Genomic DNA, 14,235 nt, shown 5'->3' on the forward strand with positions numbered 1-14,235 from the left:
GTCCTTTATTACCTCTTATGCAATATCAAAACTAGCTTTTAAAAAGATCTGACGCACTGAAATAACACTTTAAAATGACTTTGTACAAAACACTGTATGTCCCATTTAGAATCATTAAGTTGTTGAAATATATTTTATTATGGTGGGAAGTTGTGAGGCATCGTCATAGAGAAATAACTTAGTCTTGGCTTTCATTTCATGTACTTATACTTTTATGAACCATTTGACTTCTCCTCCACTACAATAATCTGAATGTTTAATTTGACAATCAAAAACAAAAGTGTGATCGTAGTGACTCCAGTTTTAAATGTGGATCCACTTTTAAATGTTTATTAAGAGAGGGATTCAGTCCTTTATATTACGTTTTTGTACACATTTGTATCATAGATTTAACTTTAAACTTTAATCTTTTTTTCTACCATTACTGAAAAAACAGTTATTAAAATGTGGATACATCTCTTCACATCTGTCGCTTGCTGGCCTCTGTATGACTCCACTGTGCATGTTAGCATGCAGCGCTAGCAGCGTTATAAGCATCTTTAACGTGATTAAAACATCTCCATGCCATGGTCATGTTATAACAACGTCTAAAACTTGTTATAACCATTTTAGCTACATGTGAAAAGCATCTCATAACAAAATATAATCACACTGCTCATTCATTAGCTTACAGACGCTAAGAAGTTCAATTATAATGCAAATTAAAAGTCTGTTTCTAATGAGTTTACTTAATAGAAAAAAGCTCAAGTTAGAAAAAGTCGAAATGGAACTTTTATTTGTTACAATTGGCCGACGTCAACTTGTCTGCACCCTTTGTGTTCTCACTGTGTGTGTTCCTGCTGTTTTTACTACCTGTGTGTGTTGTTGAATGTTAACTGGGAGATCATTTTCCTTTATTCTGTTGATGATTACTTTATTCCCATGGTGACGTTGACATTTATGAAAAACTTAAAGCTGCTGTTTGATGAAAACCTTTATACTTCTTTATATTATATATATTAAAATGATACAACTTTTGTTGAAGAGATTTTCTACCAACAGCAGAGTTATATTTTCTTTTTTATTCAATTGGTGATTTATTTCTCTGGTACATAAAGATGGCTGCCCTTTGGTTTGACTCCATAACCTTTCTTACTTTGCAGCTTGTAAAAACCCCCCTGAAAAAACATCCTTTTCAAACAGTTATAACATGTGTGTTTGTTGCTATAACTCAATTAACAATTACTGTTGCTTATTGAGAAAAGGCTGTAATATTAGATTATGATCAAAGTTGAGACGGCAGCCATATTTATGATCACCAATTTTACAAGGAAGTTCACCCAAAAACAATTAAAATAATGTTCTCAAATGGCATTATTAGAACTGAACAAAATGTAAACATATTCTGAACGAAAGAATCTCAGCATTGTCCAAGTGGGTTTTATCCAAACATTTGTCTCATTGAACAATTTGAACTAAATGATTATCAAATAAAAAATCTGCTTTCTATCGTGTGCGCAAAATGACGTTTTGTCCACTAATTGATAGAAAAGGGTTTTTTATATTTATATATTGTTTTTGGGTAAACCATTCTTTTTAAAGAAATCCGACTTGAAACCTTTCTTTGAACTAGCCTGTTTTTTATCCAGATTCTTATATTTAAAACTAAACTTTAATTGAATTATAGATGTTTTCTTGTTAAGTGATCACATCCACATCACATTTCCCTGACCTCTGACCTCGTGTGCGCCCTCTGGGTGGCGGCAGGCCTGAAGACGATCGTGGGCGCTCTGATCCAGTCGGTGAAGAAGCTGGCGGACGTGATGATCCTCACCGTGTTCTGCCTGAGCGTCTTCGCCCTCATTGGCCTGCAGCTGTTCATGGGGAACCTGCGGCAGAAATGTGTCCGCAACACGGCACACTGCCTCAACGACAGCATGTCCGCCAATGCCTCCTTCCTCTGCAACAACAAGACCTGGGCGTCGCTGCACGACTTCATCAGCGATGAGGGTGAGGACACAGCTCTCAATACTTACTGTATTGTGGTTCATGCATTGCTGTTTGCACTGATAAAGCAGCAGTAGAAGGGAAAGTAACCAGATGGTGACTTGTTGTAAGACGCATTTAAGAAAGTAAGTTGTAAAGATGAAGCAGAGTCTGGCTTTGTTCACACTTTGTGGCTGAATAGAAACGTAGAAAGAGTACTTCTTTCACCTCTGGGTGTATGCATCACTTGTGGGACTAACAATACAGCAGTAGACAGGGAAGCAGCCAGGTAGTGACTCTCAATAAATTACAATTAAAACAACAAAAGCTGTTAAAGTGAAGCTGAACCTGGCTTTGGTGAACTCAGGGATTTAAAGTTCAAGGTTGAGAATGCATTGCCTATATCTTGACTAAAAATGTCACACTTAGCAGCCGAATTGGATGTGAGATATTGAAAACTATTTCTTTCTGACTGACTACATTTGAAAGACTTGGTTTGTTATTGTTGCTCAAACGCACACTTAAGGTTTAACTACTGGTCTTAGAAAAGGCTATTTGAACTCAGTCGTGCTGGAAATCTGTTGTTAAGGGGTTAAAGAAATCATTTCTGAGACTATTGTAGCAAATGACCGCAAAGAGACACAAAGTTACTAATAATAGACACTGAGACTGAAGACTTATTCAGAATGTAGTATATGCCATCGCATTTTATAATGCAGAAGTAAACAATGCTAGTCGCTTTTTATAAGATACATTTAAGAAATGTAATTGTTTGGATGTGAAAAGCTGAGCCTGGCTTTTTATAATCCATAGCTAATTTCCAGGTGATGATGTGGAATAGATTTACTTTTCCATTTCTAACCGATTTTGGAATTCATACGTTTTCTTAATGAATTTGTCATTGTTGCTTAAACACACACAACTGAAGGCCTTTTAGAAAAGTTATTTAAAGGCTGTTGTGATGAAAAGCTGTGGTTAGAGTGGAACAATGTTCTCATGGATACATAAAAAGAGTTATAACACAACTATAAACAGACTCAAAATGATGACAAAGTGACTACAAGAGACACAAACTGTGTGTGCGTGAGAGAGTGTGAGGTCATATGAGGTCAGCTGGTGTATATACACTATTGGACATGTCAGGCATTTGGCCAGGGAACATAATATATGTTATGTGGACATGCTTATACACTCACAGTACATATAAGCACATACTGTACTATACACACACACAGAGGTCGAGGTCAGGGTTAGGGAAACACTTAACGCTGTCAGATGAAACCTGAGTGTGTTTTATCCATGTGACCTCAACGCTCAACCACCTCTGCACACATGCATGTTTCCACTTCTTCATCTACACACTTTATTTGTATTTAATTGTAATTTCTGTGAACATATCTGGTGTCAGTCCATGTCTTCTTCTTTTGCCCTTTTTCTTTTCTGTAATATTTCTTTTCTTTTTGTATCATTTTTAACTTAAAATCTTTTTCTCCTTTCACATCCCATTATTCTCTGTTTTATCTGATCCTCTAATGAGGACCACAGAGAGGAAATACAATCACTACAAAGTAACACAATTACTAGAATCAAACAAATCCAGCTGCTTTTTTGCTCACAAAAAAAACCTCAAATAAAATGTTTCGTCTTGTCAGCTGCTGTATGTGCGCTAGTCTTGTGACAGATGTTTTTATAATGATAGCTTCTTCCATTCATCTGCGTAATTAATACAACTATATTGTCTCCTTCCTCTACCAATAACATGGCTTCCATCTTTCCTAGTGTCTTTCTCTGGTAAGGGATTGTTTCCGGGGAGCCTGTGAAGCCTTTTGACACTTTACAAATGAACTTGCACAACTCCTTTATGACTACAGTATAAGCAAACCATATTTTCCCCCAATTATTTCTGTCAGACAGCAGAAAAGAAGCCATGCTCAAAACACACCCCGGGACAAACACATTCCCTCGTTATCCAGAAACAGATGTGTAATTATTTAAAGTAATGACGTGTTGCAGAAGCAGTGTTTCTCCTCTGTTAAAGGGTGAAACCGCCTCAAATAAGATAAAGGCGACTTTGAGTTTACAGTAATGGTTTGTTGCTAATGCACCTTCTATTTATTCATTTCCAGTTTGCTTTGCCGTGCATCACATCAAACAAATGTCCCCTGCAGGCTCCCATATCGACCCCTAAAAGCTGCCGTGAAACCCGAGAGCCGTTAAAGCTCGGCTGATCTGAAAACAGTGGAGATCAATGTGGATGTTCTCCATGCTTAAACATTTCCCATCATGCAATGTTTGCTCTGTCTGGTCAGAGCGTCCCCGGAGCTGCACGTTCAATAAATGAATATCCGAGACGCAGAACATGTACACCCATTATATTTTAATAGTTTAAACGAGAAATCTACTTTAAACAGTACTGTATATAATACCAATAAATACCATTTTATTATAATTATAAAAAATAACAGATAAATAAATTCAAATAAAGTAATAAAATGAACAGTTTTAGACGAGATAGAATTGGATCGGCTTCTTTCCCCCCTAAATGTAACCGTTGTTACAAAAAATATACATTTTACAATAAGTAATAATAAGAGAGTTTGATGAGGGAGAAGACCGAAATCTGAACATATTAGGCTCCGTTTCCCTCTGAAATATTACTGAATAAATTAAAAGAATGTCTTTGAGTGAGTGAAAAGGCAATGATAGCGTCTTTACCTGCTGAATTGTGTATAATTATGAGTAATTGCAGGTTGTCCAAAAGGAAAGATACCCGACATCTTTTTTTAAATTTAGGAGAAATGATGAAAAAGGTCATGTAAATAAGCACTCAAATGTAGATTTGGGATGTTCTTCTTTCTAGTAGTCTGGAAGAAGACATTTCAGTGAATCAAAATAGCCCAAAATCCTAAGATTTAAATGTTTTGTCCATGAAAACAAGACATTGTGAGAATATATTAACAAGTGATTAATATATTTCCTTCTTGGCAGAGCAGACTAACTGCCTCAGTATATTTCCCATTTCGTACCTGCAGATTCTCATCATGTAAATGCATCTCTTGCTGATGAAAATACACAGGGGGAGGATGAGTGGAGGTGTATTTACCTTGCAAAGAAATCTAAATGAAGCCCACCCCCTTGATATCCTAGAGAGACAATTTCCCTGTCCCTGCAGCTCTGTGAAATCTTCTCAAACGGGGGTTGTGCTTAAAGAAACCTTTATTAAATGTCAGTCCGCAGACTAATATGCATCTATTCGGGGGAGTTTCTGAAGTTCCAGATAATGACTGCTCCTATGTGCTTTGTCTGCCTCAGTGACTAATCTTAGAGCTTCACTCTGAGCAACTGAACAAAAGCACTTCAGAAGTTTTTAGCTGCAGACTCCCAGATGCACTTGATAACAAATGAATGTCAGCGCTGCTGAAAAGTTGAAGTGCCTTCAGCGGTCAGAGGCAAACACAAGCACCAGAGAAAATGTTTACTTTGTCAAAGGAGTGAACTCTGCACGTGCACCGCCACAATAAAATACTTTGAACAAAGAATTGATCCGTGACAAGCTGAAGTTGTACATTGGTTTCTGGGAAAATCTTCTGTTTCCCAGAGTACTTTTAGTGATAACATAATGACACCTATTGTAACATATTCCTATTGAAATGCTTTTTAATCTCTAACATAAAAAAAGAGAGAAGCTGAGTTTTTAAAGAAAAAGATACAACTTGGCTACAGCTGGCTTTTTTATTTCTGACTTTTGTAATAAGATCATAAATACCTATTGTAATATGTTCCTCTTACAATGCTATGTATTTGCTTATATAATAAATATTTAAAACTAGATGATTAATTTTGTTATCTAAATATTAAACTTAATTGTTCATTATTAACAATATAAGTTGTTTATGGTATTTACAGAATAAACAATGAAACCCCCCTTTAAAATGGAATATTCCAAGTTCCATTGGGCCCATAATGGTGCGTTCACACCGGACGGCGAGTTCCCACTTCCTTGCGAGTTCACCAACACATTAGAAGAAAGAAGACTTTGAAAGAAATGCTTTATTCTCCATGACATACTGTGGTTTCACAGAAAAGTGTTTGAAGTTTGCTCTTTTGTTTCCCAGAGTACATTCAACATGACATCCATTGTAAAATGTTCCTATTGTAATGTTATGTAACCACTCATTATTAAAGTAATACATATTCAACACTGGATCACTTGATATAATAATAAAACTAAACAATGAAACCCACCTCAAAATGAAACCGTCCATGTTCTATTGAGCTTATTAGAAGCTCCTACGTCATGGGAAACATTTGCAGTTTCCCGCATCAATAAAGAAAAGATGCTTTGTTCCGTGTGACATACAGAGGTTTTTTTAAAGTGTTTAAACTTCAGTTTTGCTCTTTTGTTCCCCGAGTACATTTAGTGATGAGAACATGACACCCATTTTCATATTTTCCCATTGCAATGCTATGTAATCTTTCATAATGTCTGCAGTTAAATGCATTTGGTCTGAATTTTGTGTTGAATAAAAGATAAGTACCCTAAATGTTTCTGTGAGAAAATAGATGAAAATGTCACGGCAGAATGTAAGGTCAGTTTTAAAAGCTGCATCTGATTATAGATGATGTAACATTGAGTCACACAGGAAAAGCTTCAATATAAAAGATACAACATCTGATGTTACATTTCACAAAGTTGAGGTAATCTTTTTCACAGTTTTTCAGACGAGTAAAGTCACAGCATGTCAGCCTGTCGACTTGTTTGTAAAAAATAGTCCATCTATATTTATTATATATTTATATATTATATATTATATTATATATTTTATATTTATTATATATTTTATATATGTATTATATATATTTATTATATTTTATATTTATTTGTTTATATTTATATCTATATCATATATTTAGATTTTGGTGCATCAGAATCAGAGACATTTGATTTGTTGTTCCATATCGATAAACTCTAGAAGTGTTTTCTTCCTGCAGACATGCATTAAAAGCTTCTGATACTTGTGTGCACTAGTACTTCCCTGTAATGAAGTGTTTTAATGTTCTCTGAAATGACTTGTGGTGTTGAATAAATGCTCGGGCAGAGATGGTTCCTGTAATGTCCATCCTGACTAAACAAACTGAGATTCATGAGATTATTGATCTAAAAAAACAAGAACAGGAAGGGTCATCTGAATGTATCTGAAACACAAGTGATTATTGAATTTGATTTATTTGTACAACTTTATTTTCAGGAAGTAAAAAAGTTCACATGAACGTCTAACTAAAGTGGATTTTTATTTATTTTCCAGACAACTTCTACAAAGTGGAGGGAGCCAAGGATGCCTTAATCTGTGGGAACAGCAGCGACGCAGGGTGAGTGCATTTCATCTTTATTTTTGAAAACACACAAAGGAGGAGGTGTGGGTGGGGCTGGTTGAAGGATGCATGTGTTCTTGAGTGACGGATGTTGAAATGTGTCGCAGTTTTGAGCTGTTATGGTCTCCGGAGATCAAACTTGAAGGACAATCAATAAGAAACGGGATTATTGTGAAAAGGAAGATGTTTTTGTGGTTGTTTCTTGACTCTTCTTGTTTATTGTAAAGAAGAATGAGAAAATATTCCCACTTCTCACTCTATTTATTATGATCGGTTTATTGTCTCAATCTCCAGATTCAAGTCTTCTTTAATACAGCATGATGTTCAGTTATGATAAAGTAGCGTATGTCTTTTCCTGGACGAAATGTGGCAAGAAATGTTGTCAATTGATTTATGTCTCCAATGGCATTGTGCTGTATTCCTGGGTAAGAAGAGAATCTCTTAGATATGAGAAAAAGCAAGAAACGTAAGGAGTGTTGTGGTTCACACAGGGTTGGTGTAATTGCATATTTGGACTTACTGGAGATTTAGCCGACTGGTAATATCATCCTGCTTCTGTTCTTACAATTTTACTCCTGAGTTTCAGCCTCTGGTAGAGAACCGGGCACTCTACAGCACCTGAGAGCATGCGCCCATACTTTTTTGGCACTGGTATACATATGGAGTAAATATGGAAACAGATTGGGCTTTCTGTGAGGCAGAAACGAGAAACCAAATAAACAGCAGGTTCAGTCAATATTTCCCCTCAGATGTAGAAGCCCTTCCTGTCTCTTCTCTAGTTTAAATTTGGTCATTTTCTAGTTTTGGTGAGCATCCCGCGGCTAAATGAATCTGAGCGTATCTCATTGTCTGTGTGCATATCCCTGCCGCTACCATCGTCTGAGACGTTGTGTGACATGTCGGACAGCACTAGTATCTGTGCAGAGAGCTTGACAGACACTGACTGACAACAAATTGTATGAGTGTGTGTGTATGTGTGTTTTTGTATGAGAACGAGACACTCATCCAACGGAAATCTGTAGCAGGCGAACATGTTAGCCCGGGGCTAGCTAGCCATGCCATGTGAAACCTATCTACAGATGCTGACGCTGACTCACACAGGAATGGCTTTTCAAAACAGAAGACACACATTCTGATGTTATATTTCACAAATAGGAGGTGAGGTTTTGTCATATCAACTCCAATTAGTTTAAACATTAAAGTAGGACTGTCAAAGTTAAGGAGATAATTGCAGATTGACATCTTTTATATATATGTCAATCAAAGCTGCCAACACTTTTTTTAACAAAATAAATGAAAGCCTATAAAAAAGGGATATTCAATTATATTGAAGTTGTATGATTTGATGTTGGTCGTGAGTTGTACTGTAGTCCTGAGAAGTGATGGGAATTTAGATTGTTATTGCTCGCTGATGCTGAAAATGGTGCTAAAGTAAGCGAGAAAGAAACACCGTTGCACATTTTTAACTTACTGTTAATTAAGTCATCTCCACAATTCCAATACAAACTGTCCTCAAACCTGAGAAGCGTTGCTGCAGCAGGAAAACATGTTAGCCTGGAGCTGGCCGTGAATATCAAACCCATTTACAGAAGCTAACGGATAACTAGCATGCTAACGGATAAGTGTGCATGATGCAAACACGCTACAGTTCAAAGGAGGTGAAGCAGAAAAAAGGATGGGCAAAAGAGGAAGAAGAGATAAATGAAAGGGGGATGGACAGAGGAGTATAAGAAGAGACAGAAGGAAGAGAAACAGAAGGAGAGCAAGAGGGAACAAGGAGAGGAGAGGAGAAGTGGTAAATGAATAAAAATGAAACCAAATGAAATAAGGTGAGAAGAGACAGATGTGGCAAAAAACTGATAATCTTGCAGTCTCTGTGGAGAGATGTTTGGATAGAAGGGAAGGAAAGAAGACATTGAGCTGAAGGGTAATAAACTAAAGAAAACAGAAGAAAGGAAAAAGGAAAAAAAAGATGGTTGAAAAAAGAGGGCGACAAGGGATAAGGGGATACAAGCAGGTAATTAAAAAGTTCAAGGTAATATTATTGAGGAATAAAAAGAGCTATAAATAAGAAGATTGGGGAGGAGGAGAAGATGAATTAAATGTTAAACTTCATGTCAATAACCTGCTTAAAAAACTGAGGGTTATAGGGTTCTTTTTTAGAAACAAGTCCTGTTTCTCGCTTGACGCCAGGAAAAGGCTAGTCACGGTCACCTTTTTACCTGTGCTGGACTATGGTGATTTGTTGTATATGAATGCACCTGCCAATTACCTGAGCAAATTGGATGCTGCGTATCACAGTGCTCTGAGATTTGTCACAAATTGTAAAGCGCTTACACATCACTGTACCCTGTATACCAAGGCAGGTTTACCATCACGCTCTGTACGGAGGCTCAGTCACTGGTACACTTTTATTTATAAAGCTATGTTGGGCAAACTCCCGTATTACATCTGTTCTCTGGTAAAGCAGAAAGTTGCAAGCAGCTATTGTCTGAGATCGCAGGATGTAGTCTTGTTAGATGTGCCAAGAGCAAGCACTGTCTTAGGTAAGACTCCAGCTCCACTTGCTTGGAACAGCCTACAGTCCAAATTCAAATTGAGCAATTTTATTTCTCTGAATGTTTTTAAGGCACGTCTGCACGAGATGCTTTCTGACACTATGGGTGTTTGTAAGTGTTGGTGAATATGTAAATATGATGTCCTCTATTGTTTGTTTTTATGTTGTTTTTATGTTTCATGTGGAACTAAATTGATGCAGGTCTCCCTTGTAAAAGAGATCCATGATCTCAAGGGACCTATCTGTCTAAATAAAGGTTTGAAATGAAAAATGAAATGAAATGGGTATTCCCCACAAAAAACACATTTCATTTAGCTGACGTTTTTTTTAAAGCAACTTGCAATCGGTGCAAAAAAGCATAAAGAACAAACTCGGAACAACAAGCCAAGCCATTGCAGTGCTGATACATTAGTTTCACTAATGGGGGGGGGGGGGGTTATGGGTTTTATTGACAAGGTATAAGCTAAAACAAGTGGGTTTTCAGTTTTGAATGTAAGATGTTTAGACTTTTTGCCGTCCTGATGTCAATGGAGCTCATTCCACCGTTTGAGAGGAAGTATTGCAAACACGTGGTGGGCTAGTACCAGTGACTTGAAGCGCATTCAGGCAGCCATTGTCAGCCAGTGACGGGAGCAATGAGTGGTGTGCTGTGGGAGAACTTACGTAAGTTGAAAATCAGTTGAGCTGCTGCATTCTGAATCAGCTGCAGAGGTCTAATGGCACTTTAAGGTAGACCGACCAGGAAGGAGTTGCAGTAGTCAGGGCTTGAGATGGCCTTGTCCAGGACCTGCGTTGCCATCTGGGGCATCTTCCTGATGTTTCGACAGGATATCATATTTTATACTTTTATACTAAGTTAATGCAAGACTTTGACTGCTAGTAGAGTATTTCACAGTGTTGTATTAATATCAGTTTGTCATGTTGTTTCTGGGATTTCTCTCCGTCTGCAGTAAGTCAAAGTGTGTCATAAGTGTTGAAAGCGTCAAGATAGCAGCTGAGAGAGAGAGAGCGAGAGAGAGAGGGAGAAGCTGCTGCAGGATGAGCGAGGAAGATGAGGAAGATGAGGCTGGATGACAGTGATGTTGATCACGGCGTTGTTTTCTTCCTGTGTTGAAGCTGCTCACGCATCATGCAGATTCCCCGGGCCGTAGGGCAAAGGTCACTGAGCTAACACACTCTGACACACACACTACCAGCAACAGCACACACACTGTCAGGCTTTTTATTAACATGATCTGTTTTGCGACCATTAAATCCATGGCAAGCATCGTCTCTCTTTTAGGCAGAATATTATCTTGAATGCTTTTTAAAAGGTTCCAAATAGTGGCTGTAAATAGTCTTTGGAAAAAAGGGGGTTCATTGGATAAATGGATACAAATTGATAAAAATGAATACAAATATGTTTTTTAATGAAGGATTCTGTTTGAAGCTAAATATTTAGTTTGATAAAAAATGTTGTGAATTCTGAAAATATTATATTTACCTTCTTATTTAACTGTTCACAAATACAATTTAAACACAACAAATAAACACAATTCTTTTTGTATATATCCAAGCTTTCGAATGTCAACTTTACCAATGAAGCTACAAACTTTTCTTAGTATAACTACATTTCTCTGGTAAAATGTCTGAATTGTCGTTCCAACACTGGACACTGTAAACCAGTTGGTGTGAGTTCTTCAGTTATTTTCTGTTTTGATTGAACTTCCTGTCTGCTGAAAGTTGATTTACGGAATCACAGCCTGAAGACGAAGCGGCAGAGAGCAGCACAATGACAGGCAGAACTTTATTTATCAGATAACAAAACTCTGCAGGTATTTTTGCTTTTTCTGCACCATGTTCTGGGCCGGGTTACTGAGCAAACAAGCATCTGCGATCAGAAGTGAGGGTGGTGAGTGCATCTGCAGGGCTATAACTGATCATCTTCTGTTAAGTACTTAAACCACAGTGGGCCGTAATTAGGATGTTTAGCAATCTGTGCTGTTGTCTTTATTTTCAAGGCGAAAATACATCTCGTCAAAGTCTGCATTTACAGCGATAAATAAAGCATTCATTTCTGAATGTTTTTGATTTATCAAAAGTAGTTTAATTGTATTGTGAATATTCCACACATTGCATTAAGGATAGTCAAAATGTACTGCTGATATTGATTCAGGATCTAAATCTGTCTAATGTGTCACGCTGTATCACTTCTCTTCTGTAGTTGTCCACTTCCACCTTTTTTCAAATGTCCTCTGGCTGACAGTCAGAACGATAGTCTGCAGATAATCTGTGTCACTTCAGATCTCAAATGAAAGGAATTCACTGAATGATAGAAAACCTGCTGATTGGAAACTCTCTGATTGAATATACTTCAGTCATTCTTCATTAATGCTTCTAATTAACTCTAACTTCAGACAGGATGACTTTAATATTCAGTGAATGTTTCTCTGTATGGAGGGATGGATGTGACCTATAAAATATGTGCATGCACTGCAGAGCCATGTGACCCGTCAGTATTCTGCTGACATGCCTGCAACATGCCGACCACACGGCGAGGACATTGGCTGACAGCGGCCGACGGTGGCGTCGTTAGCGGAGGATAATTAGTGTCTGTCATTAGGGGCTCTCGTTAAGCTCGTTGGCATGCAGCATGTGACCCGTGAGGTCACCGGGAGGAAGTTGTGTAGGGCTGACAGGAAGTGAAGCGAGGGTCCGGAGGGCAGGAGAGAGATCCTCCTGATTTATTTGGACAGCACCAGAGCTCAGTTTATTTATCATGACTCATCTCTCTTTTAGTCCTAGTTTGTAGCTGTCATTTAATCATTTTATTCATTTGCATTTCATTTTGCATGATTGTGTTCCAGTCACTGAATTATCGCAGCCAACATTTTCCTGAAAAATAAACAGAAATACACAAAAGCAGCACACCTGTTTTTGAAGACGAGTCCAAAAAACCCTGAAAGAGGTTTCTGTCCTGGAACAATCCCTCCTGTTAACAGTCCATTCTAAATCATTCCTAAAGGTAAAAAGATAACGAGCAACGATTGAACCAAAACGTTTCTTTATCCTTTCTTTTGGTCTGCTAACTTATAGGGCCACTTACAATAAGTATACAATAATTAGTGAGAGGCATCCTCCCTAAACGAAAGAAAATCAACTATAAATCTTATAGGTTTTTTTGTTATAAAGTATTTAAATAATTTGTCCCCCTGAAGCTCAGCAAGTATATTAATTAATTGTGCTTTCATATATATTATCATGTATTACCTTAAAAAACTAAATAACATTTATATTCCCCTTAGAATCTTTCTTTATGATTCAATGAGACAATACCAGTGTTGATGCATTCGAGTACCCTGAATGAATTTAGCGTATGGCTGCAGAGTGAATGAGATTTCTCAATAGTGAAAACCAAATCAAATGATGGCTATCAAACATAATAAGCTGGTTATTGGTTGTTTTAAAGTGTTCCCATTCAACATCTAATCTTAATACATATTAGATGTCACAGTTTCCTTAAAGGCATACGTCTTGCTACTTTCAAAACAGTAATTATTTTCCTAGTAAAAATCAATCCTATCTTAACTTCCTGTGCTTCTACATAGCATTCTGAGCTTTGTGTCCGACAAAATACTGCATTCAAACATTGATTAATTTTCAGATAACTCATATGGAAAACTTCACTAGTACTACTTGTGTTTTTTTTATCTCTAGCACGCTAATTTTAAAACTGAAATCCATTCGCCCTCTGGCCACGCTCCTCTCAACGAGGAACTGCATCAGTGCCAAGAAGCCGTTTCCCTATTATAACTAGAAACCTTTATAATGTGACAGGAAAATACAAGAGCAAATTGAAAAGGTGGAGGTGCGTTTTTAATCATCATTGACCCAGCTTCCTGTCGCCGCAGTCACAGAGAAATATGGCTGCAGAGACTCTGGGGAAATAGCTGCCGAGGGGGTTGATTTTCCTGGAATACACTGCATCATAACGCTGATATTCATCATCCCATTAGCTTAGCATTCACTGCTGTTGGTAGCCATGGTCATGCAATGCCAACTGTGTGTGTTCAGGTAAATTAGCTTGCCATTCTTTTTCAATTCATTTGTGTGCTTAGTTTTCCTGCAGGAAGGCACCATGTTGATGTATGTGTGTGTGTGTGTTAAACTTTAAACGTGTGTCTGAAAACGTGCAATAAATGTCTCAGCATCCACCCCCCCAGCCTCTCCATTATAAATGGTTAAAACATTATGTTAAAAGCCGCACTGATCAATAACTCAACTAGAATATTGAACACATTTATCAAAGTGGGGGTTGATTTTGTCTGAGTGCATGTGTGTGCGAGAGAGAGACTAAGTGT

At 37.5% G+C, this 14,235-nt stretch overlaps 1 protein-coding gene across 1 annotated transcript in view; it reads left to right on the forward strand.

Moving 5' to 3' along the window:
- LOC117544673 (sodium channel protein type 4 subunit alpha-like) overlaps window positions 1-14,235 on the forward strand; it is a 145,055-nt gene that overhangs the window by 20,647 nt on the left and 110,173 nt on the right. Inside the window, 2 exon segments of the mRNA XM_034213940.1 lie at window positions 1,747-1,989; window positions 7,272-7,335. Coding sequence (XP_034069831.1) covers window positions 1,747-1,989; window positions 7,272-7,335 — 307 coding nt within the window.

This window comes from Gymnodraco acuticeps, unplaced genomic scaffold, assembly GCF_902827175.1.
Source record: "Gymnodraco acuticeps unplaced genomic scaffold, fGymAcu1.1, whole genome shotgun sequence".
NCBI classification, from domain to species: Eukaryota; Metazoa; Chordata; class Actinopteri; order Perciformes; family Bathydraconidae; genus Gymnodraco; species Gymnodraco acuticeps.